The 19,913-nt window shown below is 48.5% G+C and overlaps 1 protein-coding gene across 1 annotated transcript in view; it reads right to left on the bottom strand.

Annotated features, from left to right (window-relative positions):
- FGFRL1 (fibroblast growth factor receptor like 1) overlaps positions 1-19,091 on the bottom strand; it is a 348,512-nt gene extending 329,421 nt beyond the window's left edge. The window contains exon 1 of the mRNA XM_069632169.1: positions 18,393-19,091. Coding sequence (XP_069488270.1) covers positions 18,393-18,453 — 61 coding nt within the window. The 5' untranslated portion in view covers positions 18,454-19,091. The remainder of the gene's footprint in view (positions 1-18,392) is intronic.
- Between the last annotated feature and the right edge of the window lie 822 nt (positions 19,092-19,913).

The raw sequence follows: 19,913 nt of genomic DNA on the forward strand, positions 1-19,913 counted from the left end.
GGCTGGTTCTCCTAGGCCAGAAGTAGGAGCTAAATAAGTGATCTGCCTGATTTAGGGAGCAGAATTGCTGATCTCCCAATTTTCATCAATACTCCGTTCAGCAACAACACAAGGTCCCTTCCACATTGCTCCAACGTTTTGTCAGTGATGGTGCAGACAAAAGTCAGTCGCTGGTAAGTGTGCACCACTGGAGTACAGTCGGTTAACCACAGTGTGCACAATAGCAGCCTTCATCTGCTTCACAAGGTCCTAGTTAACTTTCATCATGCTTTTGTGGTAGAAGTCCATTCCCTCCGTAATGCTTATAATTTATAACCATAACTAAAAATTATAGGCGAACAAAATGTACACATGTTAAAATCAAAGAACAAAAGATACTGGTGTGCTGCAGTGAAAAGAGGTTGACTCCAGGTTGAGAAAGATTCAATAATTGTCTGAGGAGCATTTTATCAGGTTCTGTCCGTGTGCATGGATGGTGAAGCGATGCCAGCCGAACAACAAATTAATCACTGAAAAAAGCAACATTGCAGAGATGCTTGTTCTGCTTATCACGGGCAATTACTCTGGGTAACATTCCACTCCACCCCTTTTCATTTCATTTGTCATCCCAGAAGGTGAACAGTCAGTCATGTGCATTCCCAGCCGCCCACTTTTGCTTTTATGTTAAGTCTCTGCAACTTGGTCTTTCATGTGCAGAGGCAGAGAGGTGGAGCTTCATTTTAATCAGGTCTAGTCCTGAGCACAACATTGAATAACAACCTCACAAAAAGCAACACACTTTGTGATTTGAAGAAACCTTGTGCTGGAAACGAAGGGTTCTCAGTTTATTAAAATGAGAGAATCAAAACAATCTTCCCTAACCCGCTCTATACAATTAAGGCTTTGAAGTCACCAAAGCCTAGGTACATTGCAGAAACCAAGTGGTTTAATAATTTAAGTGAGAACATTCATTGATACTAAGCGACCAGCGTCTCCAAACATGATACAAAAAAGTGCAAATTAGCATTAGGAAAGGATGGCCTTTGTTTATTTTTTCTTCGTGCGGTGGAAACTACATTTGCCCTTGAAGTGGTTGGCACAGAACGTGCCAGCAGCAAACTAATGTGCAACATGCTGGCGGCCTTGATTGCCTGGTGCCAAGTGTTTTTTTTCCCCTTAAAGTATGGCCTGCTAATGTAGATATGAACTCATTAATAAACTACCAGCAGTGCCAGATTGAACCCTGCGGAGGCCCTTAGGCAGTCGAAATTGCCCCCCCCCGCCCCTGCAAATTCTCTCCTAACGGGGACTCCAGGGTACACAAAACCGACATGTGCCGCTAGCGGGGGTCTCGGGAGATAGTCACGGACCCCACGCTTCCTGCAGGGGGCCCAGGATACCATGACAGGCTAGTGCAGCTACAGGGGACAACAGGGTGCCTGCCCCAAGCACCCCAGGACCCGAGATCAGCGACTACAGAACCCTGCAAGAGCCACGAGACCCATCACCAATACCCACCGCTGGGGTGCATTCAGAGCTGGGGTGCATTCAGAGCATCAAGGCTAATCAGTGGTCCATGCACGGGAGCCCTCAGAAGGAGACTGGTGACCCATCACCATTTTAGGATACACTAGGACCCCATCACTGACGCTGGCACCCTGCGGGGTGGGGTTCACGGACTTGTTTCCCCATGTGGGCACCAAGACCACTGTACAGACTTTTGCAGCCCGTGGGAGACATCAAGACTACAAAGTCCAGTGGACACACGCAGCTTTTAGCTGGAGGGGACAACAGCTCCATTTACCTGTGATTGGTCCCTAGATGGCACACACAGGCAAGCAAGTAGAAAGTGAACAAAATAAATAAATAAAAAAAATAACAGAAAATGCAGACTCAGCAGGGAGGGCCCAAACACAGACACAAAGAGACGGTCACACGTCAAAGCGTCCTAGAATTTCAGGTTGTCTCACGCCACAGTTTCATGTTTTGTCTATGTTTAAGTGAGATGCTGACTCAGGGGGGAGTCCGGGGTCTGGTGGTGTAGGGGGTGAGGAAGCGTGGCCGTATCCAGTCCTATGCGTCAGGTTTCAGTAATGACCGGCAGGGGACATGTTGCAGCAGTGGTGGGGAGTTCCCTGTGGCCTGTAGATCAGGGGCACTGTGGCAGTAGTTTGGAGCACATTGCATTAAGCCAGGGGCTCAACCTTTTCGGTCACTGGAAGGGCGAGCGATTGCAGATTTACATTAGGCTCCTAGGATCGGCACGGTCAGGTCGCAGGCCAGGGACTCTTAAAGTGGTCCTCAACGGTTTGTGCATGGGGTGAGCGGGTCTGGTTGGTGGTTTAGGGGGTCACATTTACCTCAGTCCCATATAGTGGCGTGGTGGGGTTCCTTATTATGATGTAATTGACAATGTTATAGTGACTTTTGTATGACGTCATAATGACGTGGCCATTTGATGACACTATGTATTTATGCCTTTTTTGACGCATTTTGGGAATGGAAGACTTGTACATAAATGCGGCCTTTGGCCTTCCACAGAAAACCTCTGTGGTATCCATCACTGGCCCTGCCGACTGCATCGCTCACAAAACCTGCAAACAAGTTGGCCAAATGGGTTCACAGCCTTCAATTGGATAAGACAGGTCATCAATGGGTAGGATTCCATGAGAGAACAGAGGAGTGGGGCGAGACAGGAAGTCCCATTCCACATTGCTTAAAGTTAGAAGGTACGCAGTGTAGGCAGATCGGACTGAAATGTTGCGGCAGGAGCGACAGGCACATGGAGAGATGGACCTATATGGTGTATTATAGACTGTGAAGGGGAGTGATCGCACATGGCCTTGTAGGTACTTCTGAACAAAATGTAGTCTCAACCAAGGGATGCCAGGCTTTCAGTCGATCTATTTTGGTTACTTTGTAATAGTTGGCACAGAGCGGCAACAAATCATTCTAAAATGGATCCCTGCCGGAGTAAGCTTGACAGTTCATTTTGAGGGCCAATTTAAATGTGGTCCATTGCTATACCTCAAGGGTCCGTCCATAAATGTTGTAAACAAAATGTGAATCGGGATGCCAAGTATAGGACAAGATGAAGACATTGTTCAATTCCACTGATATGCCGAGTGCCTACGGGTCTGATCAAATTAAAGAGAAGGGGTCATCAGACGTTGACTCACTGACGAAGACGCTAAATAGGAAGCTAGGAATGTAGGCACTATGGGGCCACTGCACAAAAGATGTTCTACCATCTATGCGCGTGGATTTGCAGGTGTGTAGCTAAAGATTGTACCATGATGCACTAATGTAGAGGCGCAATCGGGCGTCTGAATGTGCGCGTTACACAGATCGTCCACTCCCTTTTCTCATTCTTTGGGCCAGTGCAAGGGGGGCCTAGCTGGGAGTGGGGCGTTTCTGCATCCCTGTGCTCAGCAAATGGGAAGGCGTCCACCCTTTATGAATAGGGCGGCCTGTGCACTGGTTTAGAATGGAGCATCTCTCAAGAGCACCATTCCCCAGCCGTCACAATTCTTTATTTTTTTATTTTGTCGTCCATTCATAAACACGCTTAATATCAGCGAGTGGTTTCTAAGAGCAGGATCGGAATTCAAACCCTTGTGGCGCCGTGTTGTTTTGCTTCCAAGACAAACGCGTTGCCTCCGAGCTATCCTTCCTCCTTTGCGAAACATTCTAAGGAGCACAATAGCTGCTGTGCTGGGAAACATCTCACTAGAAGATAGTCAAGAGTACCTTTCGCATTTCCCAGTGTACTCCAGCTGACACCTGCAAGGGTTAACAGAGGAAGCTGGACAAATACTGGATGTTGAAAAGTGATTTTGCAGCTGGGCTCGACACTCAATAGAGGATATTCAGCATTTCCTATCGTTTTGTCCTTTCTATTATAACCCACAGAAACAATGACACGGATCGTACAAAAGTCCTGGTGCGAGAGAGACGGAAATGGCGGTGCTTTATCCCAGCGAAGGAAGCAATAGGAACTAAGCACACACAGAGCTTTGTATCCGGGTGAAAGATTTAGCTGTATACCGATCTCATACTCGATTCTGCCCGCTTCCAAGCCCTGCAATTAGTGGCGTGATTGCCCAATTTGACGGTGTCCAATTCACCATCCTTGAAATGACCAAGGGCTGGTAGCCATGGATTTCATTGCAGAATGTTCACTGCACACAGTTGTCTGTGCAGAATATTCATCTCAAAGAAATTCAACTTCAATATAGAATTGAAAGAAAATGTACATACGTTTGGGGAGAGGGTTGTTTGTTGGGGACAGTGGGGGGGATGGGGGTTATTACCCAAGCATTTTGCTGCAGCACTGAATTGAAAATTGGTGAAAATTCATAAATGAAACTTTCTGAACAATGTAAATGAATCAGCAGGTGGAAACGAAGGGTTGATTTTGCTATGCCATGGGATTTGAACTTACCAAGTGCAGGCTGGGTCAATGCCTGAAATGAGTGATTAACTGTTCAGCAATCCAACCTGACCTACAGAAGAGCATGCACCAAAATATGGGCAGCCCCTTGGCCAGCCAATTATTTTAAAGCATTGAGTTTGAGCCGAGACAGGTGAATAATCATCAACAATAAAAAAGCACCCGAGATCCCCGGTGAAGAGTAGTAGGGCGGGATAAAAAAGCCAACCCAGTCCACATAACAGTGGCAGGTTCTCGGTGTGCCCAAGGCAATGGCCCTTTTCACCATGCTCACCTACCATAAGGTGTCCAGTTAGAATCTGTCAAATGTCGCATCCCAATAGGGCGGAGATGGCAGCAGGCCAGCATGGGGACACATCTGCATTGCTCTCTCCAACTACCGATTGCTTCCGGTCCAGCCCAGCACTGTACAGGCTAACCTGCACATCCAGGAGCACCAGAATGAAGGGGTCGGGTTCTCATGCAGCTTTTCTGGGCATGTCCGGAACCGGGAATTGAAAGCCCCTGACTACAAGGCCCCCCACGCCCCCATTTCTGACATTGGTCAGGGTGCCTACCAGGATGCCACTTTCATCTTCTCTCACCCACTCCCGCTTTGGTGGCTACTCATTTCATTGGCGTCCAGATGTTTAGGACCATAAATCCCACAATCCTTCACAATGGACTATTCCAACTAGGGCTAATGGGAGAGGAAGTCCAAAACATCTGCATGGCCACACAATGAGAAAACCATTGTGCAATTTTTTCCTCAGCTGGACACCCTTAGTTCAGGTTTAAAGGCTACATCAAGCCACAATCTGGCCAAAACCTATCCGTGCCCTGCCTAAGCAGCCTCTTCACTCAGGCATACTAGAGGCCGGATGGGCCAGACAAGTAACCGAGAATAACACCGGCATCGACAACAATCCACCTAGCGCTCACTACAAAAATAGATGAGTGCAAGCAGGCCTTCTGCCATTTTGGAATAGGTTGAGACTTTTAAAAAAAATGTGTAGGGTTAAAATTGGTTGCAGTATTTAAGACTCACAAATTCAGCTACTAGCATATTTATGTATGTGTTTTCTTGTAACGTGCTAACTGAATACGGAAGTCGCTTAGAAGCACATAATAAAATCAGGTGTTCGTATACCACTGAAAGCTGGATTGTCCCTACCTGCAAGTATTGCAACAATACGTATTATCCTGACACAACTGAGTGGCAGTCAATTGCTCGGCCTAGAAAGGATGTAGAAGCCGTATTTAATCTTGTGACATGTAGGCTTGGCCAGGCAATCACTTAACGCTTGAACCATTTACCCAAGAACAGCCTACTGCTAGTGAGAGATAAGATTTAGCGCCAAAGCATAGAACTTGGTTGCCTGGCCCATCATCCAAGTCTCACGACTGGCTGAAGCACATGTCTAATCTTAACCTTAAATCTACAAATCTTTAAAAGTAGCACCGGTGTGACTTTGGAGGATAATAAATTGAGAAACAGTTACAACTGCACAACAGCATCTTTCAGAAAAGCTAGCAGGTAAAACACTGTAAACGTGTACCAAATGCTAGACTATGGCGAGGGCGTGCAATAACACATGAAAAACCATAGCATTCTCCAGACCAGGCAGGACGTATCAAACATCAATTCTTGATGGACACATCAAAAGAACACAACAGCATTTTGGAATAAACGAATGAAATGCTCACTCGCGATTCTATACATATTTTAGGCAGAATGATAAGATTAGCACGGTATCACACGACGCTTCAACCTAATGTGAGCAAGCACTTGCCAAGAAGTTGTGAAACACCAAGCATCAACCACTTTGATCCCATACATATCTGCTCCATCTTGGCTACCACAAAGATCAGGAGTGCTGGCCCCCCTTTGGATCACTGCAATGCAAGCAGCAAGGGATACAGCCTGAGGCGCCCTCTCTGGCAGGTGCGCGACACGACACCTCGAGCAATGTCTGCCAAGGCACGCGGCCTGCCATGGAGCACGTGCCAGGACTGGAATTCTCACAACCTTCAATTGCAAAGAGGGCCAGCCTGCATTCAACGACGTGCTCAGCTATCAGAGTGGGAGGGGGTCTTTGGTTTCCCCACCCAAACAAGAGGCTGATGCGACATTTGCCAGCATTAAAAAAAAAATTATAATAGTAAAGGTGATGGGAGGAAGAGGAACTATACTTGACAGATTGGGAGGGCGAAACCCCACTGGAAATAAAGACCCTCCGCTGTGAGGAGGAAGGATTGCAGCAGAGGTGTTGTCATAACTTGTGCTGGTCCTGATTATGGCTATGAGTGTTGTGTTGGTTATATCAGGTGTGTCTAATTTAGTAGAGCTTCATAGAGCAGGAAGCACACAGAAGGTTCTGCGGGTTAGCACATCAGGAGGCGGGAAAGAACATGGCCGTACATTGCTCTACCCAAATCAGCAGAGCGGGCACCCAGCAGCACTGATCCCACCCACCCACACTACATTGCACATTGGGAAACGGACAGCACGTCAATAACCCCTTCACGGCAGAAACACCCAGTCAACATGACTGGCTGCTAATATTTAGACTTCGGCCTACACTCTGCTTCCAGGCAGAGGGCCCTTTCCAGGCCAATCCAGTGGTGCAAACCCTTTGCAGCAATCAATATGTCGATAAATGGGCAAACTGAAAACACAATGCATGATAAGCTGTCGATGTGTTGCGTTGTTTAAACTAGAATTACCTGGTGACGAGGATTTACAGTTCGTTATTCTCAGAATAAATTCTACTTTGCACGATGTACATTTCTTTGCACACGCAACAGCACTCGCTGAGTACACATATTTGTAGGGAGCCAATAGACTGGCGTGCTAGGTAACACCTTCCCTGAACATCATTTACATTCATTCATTCATTCATTCATTCATTCTGCGTTACACTGCTTGTCTGGGAGGCTGGTCCATAGTGTCTAATGCAATAAATACTCCCTGGCCTAAAACATAGGGCCGCAGATCATCAATACTACACAACGGTATTCGGCTAGTAAGATAGCTCATGTGGCTAATGCACCTGTCGCAGCATGCAGGTTACGTGCTTGAATCTTAATCTGATGAAACCTTTTCCTTTCTAAAGATGATGAAATAAGTGCCAAGTAACTGCCTCCTTTACGCCAGCTGGGAGTCCAGAACATAAGACACACTGATTCTAGGAATGGAATTGAGAGTCAGTTTGCTTTTCAGAAAGTACAGCAGCAAACAAAACAAAAAAAACCAAAAAAAAACAAAAAAAAATCGAAGCTGGGCTTTAAAGACAAGGAACTAAACCTTACTATGAAACTTAATATCACGAATAACAAAAAAGTACTAAGAAACCCTTCACCATATTTAAGACCTAGGTTTTGTTATTGCACTTCTGATTGGTAAACTTTAAAGGATGCTTCCCTTTAAAAAGTAGCGAGTCAAAAGCACCCTAGATCAGGTCAATACATAGGAGGAAAGCACAGGTAACCACTTTTCTAAAATAAAATACACAAAACGAAAATTGTCCCAATGGGCACAAGCCAATGCCCGTGATATATTTCTGATCATATAGCAGTGGGCAAACAATTTGGGTGTGAGTGGATCAGTTTCCTACCATACAAGTATTGTTTAAAGGTTGAAAAGCCCAAATGCTAGAACCCTTCTCATGCCAACCTGCTGGAGCAGCTTATTGGGGGCCACTGAGGAACCACTTCCCCTATGGTCTCACCCCAGGTGCTCCAAGGCCCAACTTCCACAGACTGCTCCACAAATCCTGATGCCATTATATTAGTATTATTATTAGCAGTAAAAGTTAAGACACTGACACCACTTTGGACCAATCAGCATCCCTCTAAATGTCTGGTCCTACCCTCCTGCCCCCTGCCCACTCATGGCCCAAGTCAACAGTACTAATTTTCGTGACCTCGAAAAGGAAGGACCTCAATGTTGCTCACTGTAAACTCCAAGGTGTTCCAACAGGGGAAATGGCTCCCCTCACAGGAAGGTACCTCCTTAGTCTGCGATTGGGGGGGGCGGGCGAGGATCCAGAGGTCCCGGCAATGGCTGGGTGGGTGCGACTGAGCCAAGGCGAGCCCATAAACTCACTAATTTCAAGTTTGCAATGTTAGTCAGGGACTTTCCAAGGGTAAACCTGTGATTGGTTGGCGACTAATGGGGGTGAAGAGGGGTTAGGTACTCTTGCTACCGATCCCTTGGTGCTCCGCCCCTTTTGTTCCTATGTACCCGTGAAAGTTTTGGGGATGGATCTAACCAGTTGTAAAAGTTAAGCTCCATCTTTACGCTTGCCAAAGCTTCATGGTGTAAGCTCTTCTCATTGGACCTGGTGCTGGCATAGACCTTATGTGTAAGAAGACGGATCACAATTTGTCTGGGAACAAAACAAATGGTCGAACTGGGAAGCCAAAATAAGCCCTCAGGTTGCCGAGATGCACAGTCTACACAAACCTACAAGTAGACAAGGCCTCTGCATCCCCTTCATGCTTAAACACACAGACGGAAATAGGTTTTACATGAGTGCTTTCCTCGTGCATTTATAGGATAGAGCCAAAGCCAATTGGCTTTCAAATCTCAGAGGCGACCTCGAATTATCCCAGCAAACTTCAAGTTGTCACTGTGTTCATCTGTCACCATCAGAGACCCCTGTCACCCTCATGCTGTTCTTGTTTTAGCTACACAGATCGGTCACGAGACTTTATTCAGATACAAAGTTGTATACACAAAAATGTAAACCAACATTAAAAGAAAAAGGAAATTTTAAGAGCAGCAACCAATACCAGACTTTTCCCAATCCAGTGCCGCGGAGAATCCGCCGGAGTCAGCCTCAGACACCCCAAGGAACTCAATGAAGGCTATGTACTATCGAAAACCATGTAGGGCACACACTACCCCAACCCACACCATTTATACGGGAGGCTGCAACACCAGTTCACTGGACTGCCCCTTTAGGCGAACCAGAGCTTCACATGTCATAATAGATCAGGGTGCAACAACTATAGTCAGTTTCAGTGAAACGCAACAAAGGCAAGCCCCTGCCTGAAAGGGATGGGCTGCCTGGTGGGGCTGCAATGGCTGAAGAAGTGGGCGCCAGCCGCAGGTAACCCCCACAGCTAGTACAGGGCGGATTATGCCACCCGCCAGTGACTTCTGCTTTGTGGGCAGGGGGCGGACAACTGAGGCAGGAAGGCGGACCATAAAAAGTAGGTCTCATAGAGAGACAAGCATCGACTTCCTCACACCTCCACTGGACCGCGCCGCCGTCAGTCCCCGCCACGTCATCTCGTCACCACCCTGCAGAGGATGAGAACTGTTTCCATACCACCCACCCTTCATCTTTGCATGAGGTGGGGGGGCCAGTAGGTGGGAGGGGGGGGGAGACCATATGGACACCGAGTTGCCCCTTCCGGGGTCCCTGAGGCCGGTAAGGAACAGTCGCGAGGGCTGGCTGCCTCTCACTAAGTGGCTTTCAGGCTGGTAGAGTTTCCAGGAAGGCAGGATCAGAGGCAGTCGGTGTGAAGAGGGGTGTCTCCTAGTATTGCCCCCAAAAGTGGGCAAGGCGGGGAGGCTGCGCAAGGCGAGGGGCCTCTCCGCTTTGCACCGCCCAGGGGGGGCGAGGTAATGGCCCACCTGTCAGAAAGGAAAAGAAATGTTTCAATATGGTGACAATCATGTCTTTCTTTTTATATGAAGTTTGAGGTCTTTTGTATGGGTCACATGTGTTGAGAATTAGGCGTTTGCAGTGTAAAATAAATGTGGCCCGTTTTTCCCAAAGGCATGTGGTTTCTTCCGCCCTTGACACTGCCCCCTGCAGAACCCAACCGTTGATGGCACCAGGTCTAAACAGCAAGCCAGGAAAGCCCTCGCCTCGAGGTCAGAGGCAACAGGGAACTTTACAAACCCATCTTCCACCATGGAGACGCAGCACTGCACGCACAGCTAGGAAAGCAGGGCCCACGTGCCCAAATTAACCCAGGGCATCAGTTGGCAGATATGTTTCTGTCAGCGAGAAATCATCAGATTCGTCCGGCAAAGAAGCCCCCCTAGATTCTGCTCACGGTCCCCTCACACCAGTCTTTCACAGGAGTCCCAGAAAGAGCAAAGCTGAGTTACTGAGAAGCAGTGCTGCTCAGCACTGGTGGAGCCGCACTTGACTGCAGAGAGAAGACCATTGACTAAATGCTGCATTGCCATTGGCCGACAGCTGACCAAAACCTACAAGGGCAATTCTCAGGGACTCTGAAAGGATCTCGCTCACGGTGCCTCAGGATGACCAGGCGTCCAGCCCACAGGTTAAATGCTTGCCTGTGTCCCGGGCAAGCCCAACACTTTCCAAGTTCAAATCCACACAGGGTCAAGGATGATAAATGTACAATTAAATTGGACAACAGAAAGAGGAACATGGCAAGAAGTGCCGGATAAAAACGTGGAGGACTGTGTACACATGTAGGTGATTTAGATATAGCGCAAAGTTAGTTAGAAAGCACTGATGGAAGAGAATGGGCAGGATCCTCGTGTTGGTCTATGGACCTCATTTCTTGAGGTATTATGAATTGCTCAATAATCACCCCCCTGCCTTTCAAGGGCCTGTAGACGGAGGTCTTAAAGCATGCCTCTGGCTGGAGCCTAAAACTATCAAGAGGGCAAATTAACTCTCAGACAAACCAGGAAGGCATCATAGATTTCACCTATTGAGTACGACGATGGCCAACATCTTTGGCGATCCATCAGTAAAGAAACACAAATGGGTAAATTACTCACAGACCAACAAGCAAGGCTGTAAAACAATGACCCAGTATCCAAATACACACAAGTTATTGTCACATAGCTGTTGAGGTCAAGCTACCCAGTCTCGTATACCCTACAAGTAGGGGGTCCATAGCTCCCAGCGTATAGCACTTTAGATCTCTGCAAGGGCAAGCATGCTCACAGGTAGTTACAGACCAGGGGTCGGGGGGGGGGGCATTACACAGATCTGACTCCACCCCATGTCATTAAATAGATAGGAGAACTGCTTTAGGTAAGATGTGAAATCGGGAGGAGGGGGTGCTCTAGTGTATTGTGATGCAATATTTAGGGGTGGGGCCTGAATAGGGTCTAGCGCAGCCTCAAATCACAAGTAGCTAATAAAACATTCAAAGAGGAGTGACCTGTGAAATTAAAGGAGTGACCTAACAGCCAATCCAGTTTATGCATAATTATAGGGGAACAATTCTGGTTTCAACGATGTGGTTAAATATGGTTAATGTGTGTAAAGATTTTGACCAAAGTACATATATTCAAATATGAAACAGAAAATCAAATCAAAAGGGGTCAGTACGCCATGCAGTTCCACAGATCTTCTAAAAGAAATCCATTGTCCGTACACACTGATTAAAAGCACTCTACTGATAATACTTTAATACAATTTGTGGCAAAAATCAAACAATGGCTTCTCCTATACTTTCCCCCTTTCGTGTTTCAAAAGTACATAATTTCAGAGTTCTTTAACTGATGTTGCGATTCTAAACATTAGTGATGGTGAGATGTGCTTGCAAAGGACATTATTTCCACTCATATTTTAAAAGGCATTTGCTAAGGGAGGTCATTTCGTAGAGCCGTGGCTCAAGGGCAATATTTGGAGACTAACAGGGCTGAGTCTCAGCTAGCCCTGGTTCACTTAAAGCCCTCTCCCCATGAACATATGAAACAGCTCACTGTGACCAGCCACGGCCACAAATGACACCACAAATACTGCTCAGGTGAGCCCATGTGGAGCCCAGGCAAAGCGGAAGTAACCGGCGGCAGCGGCTAGAGTAGGGAATGTTTGTGTGCCTGCTGTAAAAGTTTGGAACAAAAGCAAAAGCACACATAGAAACTAAAGACGATATACAAGTACATATAAATCTACGGCGGAGAACAGGGAACAATAAAGAGGGAAGTCTTTCATAGACGGCAGCAGCAGCCCACCACAGCTCGCCAGAGGAACATTGGCAGGTATTTGCCGTTGACTGGAACCATATACCCCGTGAGGTCATCTGAAAGCGCACAATGCTCTCCTATAACCTTAAGCTGAGAACGGAGGCTCCATTGTGGGCCAAGACTGAGGACTCGGCGCCTGTTCAGGTCGTTCATGCTTTTCCAGACCATCAGCTCCCAGCAGACGACGTTCCCCACGTGTGTGCATGGGGAACCCACCGCCAAGCGTCTGGGTTTCCACCGAGATTTGGTTCCCACGTGTTGTGCAAATAAGTGCTCTTAATAAAGGAAGATGTAAAAAGTCCTAACCTAATTACCCATCACAACCTTTCATGTGTAAAGTGATTGCAGGCTTGTGGTGGGGGACCCAAGGCTGCATATGTGGCATGACAGGGGGCGTTAAACCAGGGGTAGCCAAGATGTCACCCGACAGATGTTTTGGTCTGCAGCTCCCATGGTCCCTCACCACAGACTAGATAAACTGCTTCCCGGTAATGGTTAGCCAAGGCCTCACTGAGAAAGAGGTGCATGCCCCATACTGCAGGGACCGGTCCTCACACTGCCAAAGCACAATGCCTTACAGCGGCACCCCGGCACAGTTAATGCCTGACACGGTTGGTTAAGGCGACAAAGTCTCTCAGCACTAACGCTACAAAACTACTTTTTGTGACAGAGATAAGAGTTGCAGGCCTCACACGGCAGAGCCTCTCAGTGCTCAAGCAACATGTCCCAGCAGTGGCTTCACTAGGGAAAGCTGATGTGGTCTACAGCCAGGGACGTCATTCAGGGGTCGCACTTGTGACCCCTGTCTGCCTCACACTGCAGAGCCTTTCAGTGCAGGCCTCACACTGCAGAGCCTCTCAGTGCTCAAGCAACATGTCCCAGCAGTGGCTTCACTAGGGAAAGCTGATGTGGTCTACAGCCAGGGACGTCATTCAGGGGTCGCACTTGTGACCCCTGTCTGCCTCACACTGCAGAGCCTCTCAGTGCAGGCCTCACACTGCAGAGCCTCTCAGTGCTCAAGCAACATGTCCCAGCAGTGGCTTCACTAGGGAAAGCTGATGTGGTCTACAGCCAGGGACGTCATTCAGGGGTCGCACTTGTGACCCCTGTCTGCCTCACACTGCAGAGCCGCTCAGTGCAGGCCTCACAATGCAGAGCCTCTCAGTGCTCAAGCAACATGTCCCCGCAGTGGCTTCACTAGGGAAAACTGATGTGGGCTACAGCCAGGGACGTCGTTAAGGGGTCACACTTTCGACCCCTGCCTGCCTCACTCTGCAGAGCCTCTCAGTGCATGCCTCACACGGCAGAGCCTCTCAGTGCTAAAGCAACATGTCCCAACAGTGGCTTCACTAGAGAGAGCTGATGTGGGCTCTAGCCAGGGACGTCATTGAGGGGTCACACTTATGACCCCTGAGGTCTCACTTGCTACCCCTAAAAAAAAAAATGTTTTATGTTTTTTAACAAATTGAAGCTCATGGGCTGTGCCCAGTGCCATGTGGCTATTTGTTTCTGGAGGGACTAGCTTTCTTGTTCAGGCTTCTTAACACTTTGAGCAGTGACCCTAAACAAGAAAGAATAGGAATAACACATAATGTGTCTTTCTGGAATTCTATACAATAATTGCTAGACTCATTAGGTTTATTTTAGGGACACTTGAGGGGATTAGTCACTGATTTAGTCTGTTCTTAAAAACCTCAAATTCACAATGCAGACAAAATTCTACATAAAGCATTTAGAGTAGAATAAGCATCCATTTCGGACTATGTCGGGGAGTAAAAGGTTGTGTCCCATCGCTTCCTGTGATGTCACTTAGGGTGGGGTCAAATTACATCACTTCCTTTGATGTAATCAGAGGTCAAGCGTCATGTGATTGCACACCTGCCAAATATGCCCCTGGCTATAGCCAGGTTGTAGCACTGAATAGAAGCTCAGGGCTACAACCAAAAGGCTGGCTATCCCGAGACCCGACATTAGCATAGCTCCGGATCTTTTCCAGACCTAGCAACAGCCCTGCCTTCCAGTAACAGTAAATGTCTCACACTGCTAAAGCGACAGCCAAAGAAAACTGCAGGCCTCACAGAGAGAGAGCTGCATGCCTCACACTGCAGAGCCTCTCGCTGCTCAAGCAACATGACCTCACAGTGCCAAAGTGCGTCGCCTCCCAGTGACAGTTAATGTCTCACACTGCTAAACCTACACAACCAAAAAAACTGCAGGCCTCAGAGAGACAGAGCTGCATAGACCGTGCCTCTCACGGCTCAAGCGACGTGTCCACACACTGCTGGTGCTACAGCACCTCACGCTACTAGCGCTATAAAAACTAGGAGTGCTAAAGCGGCAAGCCTCGCTTCCAGGCGCCACCGTGTCCTCGGTTTCCTTGCGACATGTGTCCTGGCCCGGTGTTGACTTTGTCGGGTACGGTGTATTCTTAGAAAGCCCCCTCACAAACAGTGTCCCATGGCCACCCACACACACACACGAGCAAAGACCTCTTCCCTGACGCGAACATTTTTGTTAATGGCTTCCCCCCTCCTCCCCCCACCTACTACTAGCGCAGCTGGATTTCTGCAACGCGGGCATCTGCCTTTAGCCAGCGGTAGGAGGTGTGATATGCCCGCCCCTGCCCCCGCTAATGGATCGGCTTGTTTGCTTTACCGTCGGGAGAATGGGTGCGAGGCTTGCGGGGGGATTACAGCCGGGGCCGGCTTCAAGTGAACCGGAGAGGAATGCCGCTGTTGTCTTTAGCGCCAAGTTAATTGACAAGTTTTACACATGGCCGGAAAGAGAACAAAAACTTCTCTTTAAGTTCACCTTCAATTAAAAACCTAGTTAAAACAAAAAAACAGATTCCGTGCATCCGAAATTGCAAAAAAAGGGGGAGCATTTAACGAGTTCTTGGATCACCAAACCACGTCGACATTTGAAGTAACAAAAAATAAATAAAAAATACACGTCAAAGAACAGGCACATTGGGCCTTTATGAGTATCTCGAAACACATAGTGTTCAAAATATCTCCTACTGTTAAAATGCCACATAATTGTTGACCAATCAAATGGGATATATCCTCCATCGAACACCCAATACTACAAGGGGTAAATAACCAATATTAACCCATGCAGTACTTTTATTTTCAGGATGTGATAAATGTTGCCCGCAATCCCAGCTCATAAATCGGTGGTATATTTAAAAAGTAAGGGATAACTAAAATACCGCATTTTTATCATCATCATCACCATCACCGCCCTACTCATAAGGAGGCCAATTGTATGAATGTGGCAGCAGCTGCGGTGGATGGTAAAAGTCGAGAGGCTGGAGCGCGTGCCGCGAGCCTCCACTTCCGATTTTGCAAGTAGCACAGAAAGACAAAAGGGGGGGGGGTAGAGTTAAATGGAGGTACAGTCAACTGCAAGTGGTGGTAAAATGAGAGAGACAACTGAGAGGAGCACCAAAGAGAGGGAACTGCAAATGCTGGTAAAATCAGACACAACTGAGGTTAGTAGCGAAGCCAGGGACTGACTGCAAATGGAATGGGGAAATGAGAGTCAGGAAACCAGAACCATCGCAAAGAATGGTCCTTCGGTAAGTAGTCAAGGCCGAGAGACTTGTAGTGGTAGAAAGAGGCAGAGATAAGGGCAATATAGGCCTGGGGCTCAACCACAGTTAGGGGTAACATAAGGCAGACACCGAATTAAAGAGTAGCTAGGCAGCTGCTAATTTTAGGTCTGGTGCATAGGACATCCTGGGAGGTTTATCATGTGTGTTGATGCTACGGCCTGCTGACCTCCCAGACAATCTAAAGCGCTTTTGGGATATTGACCAGGGCAGTTAGGCACTAAAGACTATAACATCACCTGGTAGGCAAATGCTACTCGTGGGGCGAAACGCAAATCCGACCTTAACGTGAGATTCAAGCAACGCCACTCTTTAGTAAGGCACTGGCAAGTTAGGGTTCCGAGTACAGTCTAGGAGAGTGCGGATGTAGGCAGGTACACGAGAAAGGCCGGCTTCATAAGCCCGTGCATGCAACATTGGTGCCCGGTGAAAACCAAATGAACGCGTAGACATCTGCCCGGCGTTAGTCCCAAGATCGATATCTCCCTGCCAGGTCCTGCAGATTCAGAAAAGGACACAGTGTGACCTGGCATGGCACAGCCTGCCATAACGCGTAGCAATGCCACCCAAATGCATATTCATGTAATCCCAAGCGGCCAGCACAGGCGACATGATGACACATGCATGTACCGTATGGCACCAGTTATCTTGCGTCTAAAGTAGCTCCAGGTTGGTCCGTGCTACACTACCCAGGCTCTACTAAGCTGCAAGCTAAAGTCCGATAGCTGGCAGTTACTTCCACCCCTACGGCCACGAATGCAGAGAGACCCGGCGACTACTGTCATGGGTAAATACAGAGAGACCCAACTACTGACATGGGTAAATGCAGAGACACCCAGCTACTGACATGGGTAAATGCAGAGACACCGATTACTGACATGGGTAAATGCAGAGAGACCCGACTAATGAAGGGTAAATGCAGAGAGGCCCGATTACTGACATGGGCAAATGCAGAGAGACCCGACTACTGACATGGGTAAATGCAGAGACACCCAGCTACTAACATGGGTAAATGCAGAGACACCCAGCTACTGACATGGGTAAATGCAGAGAGACCCGACTAATGAAGGGTAAATGTAGAGAGACCCGACTACTGACGTGGGAAATGCAGAGAGACCAAACTACTGACATGGGTAAATGCAGAGACACCCATCTACGGACATGGGTAAATGCAGAGAGACCGATTACTGACACGGGTAAATGCAGAGAGACCCGACTACCGACATGGGTAAATGCAGAGAGATCTGACTACCGACATGGGTAAATGCAGAGAGGCCCAACTACTGACATGGGTCTCTCTTCCTGTATCTATGTCAGTAGTCGGGTCTCTCTGCATTAATCTATGTCAGTAGTTGGGTCTCTCTTCCTGTACCTAGGTCAGTAATCGGGTCTCTCTGATATACGATATGACATGGCATGTAATACGCGCCTGTACACACGTCATTCTCTGCACTTGGGTCTCTCTTCCTGTACCTTTGTCAGAAGTTTGGTCTCTCTGCGCGTACCTAGGTCAGTAGTTAGGTCTCTCTTCCTGTACACACAGAGAGACCCAACTACTGACATAGGTACATGCAGAGAAACACAACCACTGATATAGACGAAGGCTGGGCGACCCAGCTACTGCTATACATTAAAGCAAGAACACATGCAGGGCCAGCTGTTTAGGAAGACCCCACTACCCTCACCTGGGAGAGCAGGGCGATTAATCACATATTGTAGTCCACACGCGAGCGTAGGAGAAGCGGCCGGCAGGTGCTTCGGCTACAAAATGTGCCCAAGAGTTTCAACTGCAGTTATCGGTAAAAGCAAGAAGTCCCAAATGCTGATAGCGCCATGTGCTGGGAGGGAAAACTACAAGCAGCTATAAAAGCAGGGGCCGCAAACACGAATAGCGGTACACGCCGCGATACTCACTACCGGTAGTGATAGCAGCCAAGAGACCTATTAGAACAAAAGCGGGAGATCTACAACTTGCAGCGACACCCACGCGCCCCTTGTAAGGTGGCACAATCAAGAGTCCCAGAAGCAGTGATTGGTAAAATCCGAGATAATATGAAATTGAGATGCGCAGTATCACCTGCAGACAGTGGTAAAAGTCGGGCGACTTGCCCGCTAGTCATAGCCCGAGGCCTCGTCTACAAGTGCCACAGCCACGATCCGCAGCAGCAGGTCGCGGTATAAGCTCAGAGCATTAACTGCAGTGGGAAAAGTTGGCGAAATGACTGCACATGTCGGTAAAACCCTGGACACTGAACAGTGGCCACTAGCCGGATATTCCACTACAGTTCACTGGAAAAGCCAGGCGTCCCTGCCGGTGCGAGCGCGTGGGACCAGCCTGCCACAATAGACCGGGGGGACGCGTGCATCAGTGCAAAGGTACACACACTTACCTCTCGCAGTGTCGGACAGGGCCACCATCCCCAGGAAGAAGAAGGCGAGGTGCAAGTCCATGTTTCCAAACCCGAGCCTCTCCGGGAGCGACGGCGCCGCTCGCACCCCACAAACCTGTCACCAGAAGCACGGGGCAGCGTCCACAGCACACCCGCTACTCAAGAGTCACTTCCTCGGCGGCTGCAGTCCGCGGGCGTGGGGCAAGGTTTCAAGGGTGCTGTCCCCGGCGCGGGCACCCCTCTGTCCCCCTCTCCTGAACGCAGCAACAGATCGCGGCTCCCCGGGCTTTGTTGAGGGAAAGAATCCCAGGACTGCACGGATTTCCAGACTCCAATAGACGGCGGCGTGCGCGGGCGGAGACGGCGAGGGCTCGGAGTCTGACCGCCGGAGGGCAGGCTCGCCCGCGGCGCCTGGCTGCGGCGAGACCGGCGGGGGGCTTGCTGGAAGCGCAGGCTGCTCTCTCCACCACCTAGGCAGCCAAGTGCGAGCCGGGACCGTCAGCGGGCGCCTGGGGGCTGCGGAAGCGGCCGTGGGGGTGTGGTCAGTCCCGGTGCAGCCTGCAGCATTGTGTTCCTCTGCCGGTAAAGCGCTGCATGGACGTGGGATCTCGGCGGCCTTTGCTGCTGCTGCTGCTGCTGCTACTGCTGGGTCTCCCCCTTCTTCCCCCCCTTGAGCTGAAGTTAGCCTCTTATTCGCGCACTGAAAGAAGCCAACTTCAGCCTGCGAATAAGAAGCTCACGTCAGCACTAGCCCCTCCCCTTTCCCTAATTCCCACTCTCCTTACCTCTGAAGTGTTTAGGAATTTATTATATTCGCCAATGAATTGTCTAATCAACTTTTTTTAAATACGTTTTGTACACAAGTCCACTGTTGACTATGGAAAACGTTTCCAAAGTAGACTGTTTCATCACTGGCATATGAGCACACAGTAGCCTGTGCCCTAGATTTGGAAGGGAGAGCCTGGATTGGACTGAGTTGCAGCTAGGAGGCTGCTGGGTTCTGGGGGTGTGGTTTGCTAGTCTGCAGGGGTGCTCTTCCCAAGGGGATTTAGTTATATCTAAATATATTTCTTGCACTTTTTTAGCACTTGACCTTTTTGACACTTGCGCTTTTCACTTTTTGCACTTTTATCAGTGTGTTACCTGCCCATGCAAGTGCATCTCAGTCTTGCTATGCAATGCAGGTTCATATTTGGCGGCAGAGTTCCTCAAGGTTTTGCTTTCTCTAGCTATGACAAGTAACCCCCAAAGGGATCTTGCACTTTTTAGCACTTGCACCCTTGATTTCTCAGACTACTATCTGTATCAGTAAATGTAAATGCACTTTTTTATTATTGATGTGTAGTAGAGATTTATATTCCATGACTGAGGCCTATCACGCACAAGTGCAGTCCCCAATGCTTTACCATCTCTAACTAGAAGTGGCATACAAAGGGATCTTGCACTTTGTAGCACTTGCACCCTTAATCCTTTCAACTACTATCTGTATCAGTCCATGTGCATTTTATTATAATTGTTGTG

This window comes from Ambystoma mexicanum, chromosome 6q (genome assembly GCF_040938575.1).
Source record: "Ambystoma mexicanum isolate Mex_15411 chromosome 6q, UKY_AmexF1_1, whole genome shotgun sequence".
NCBI lineage: Eukaryota > Metazoa > Chordata > Amphibia > Caudata > Ambystomatidae > Ambystoma > Ambystoma mexicanum.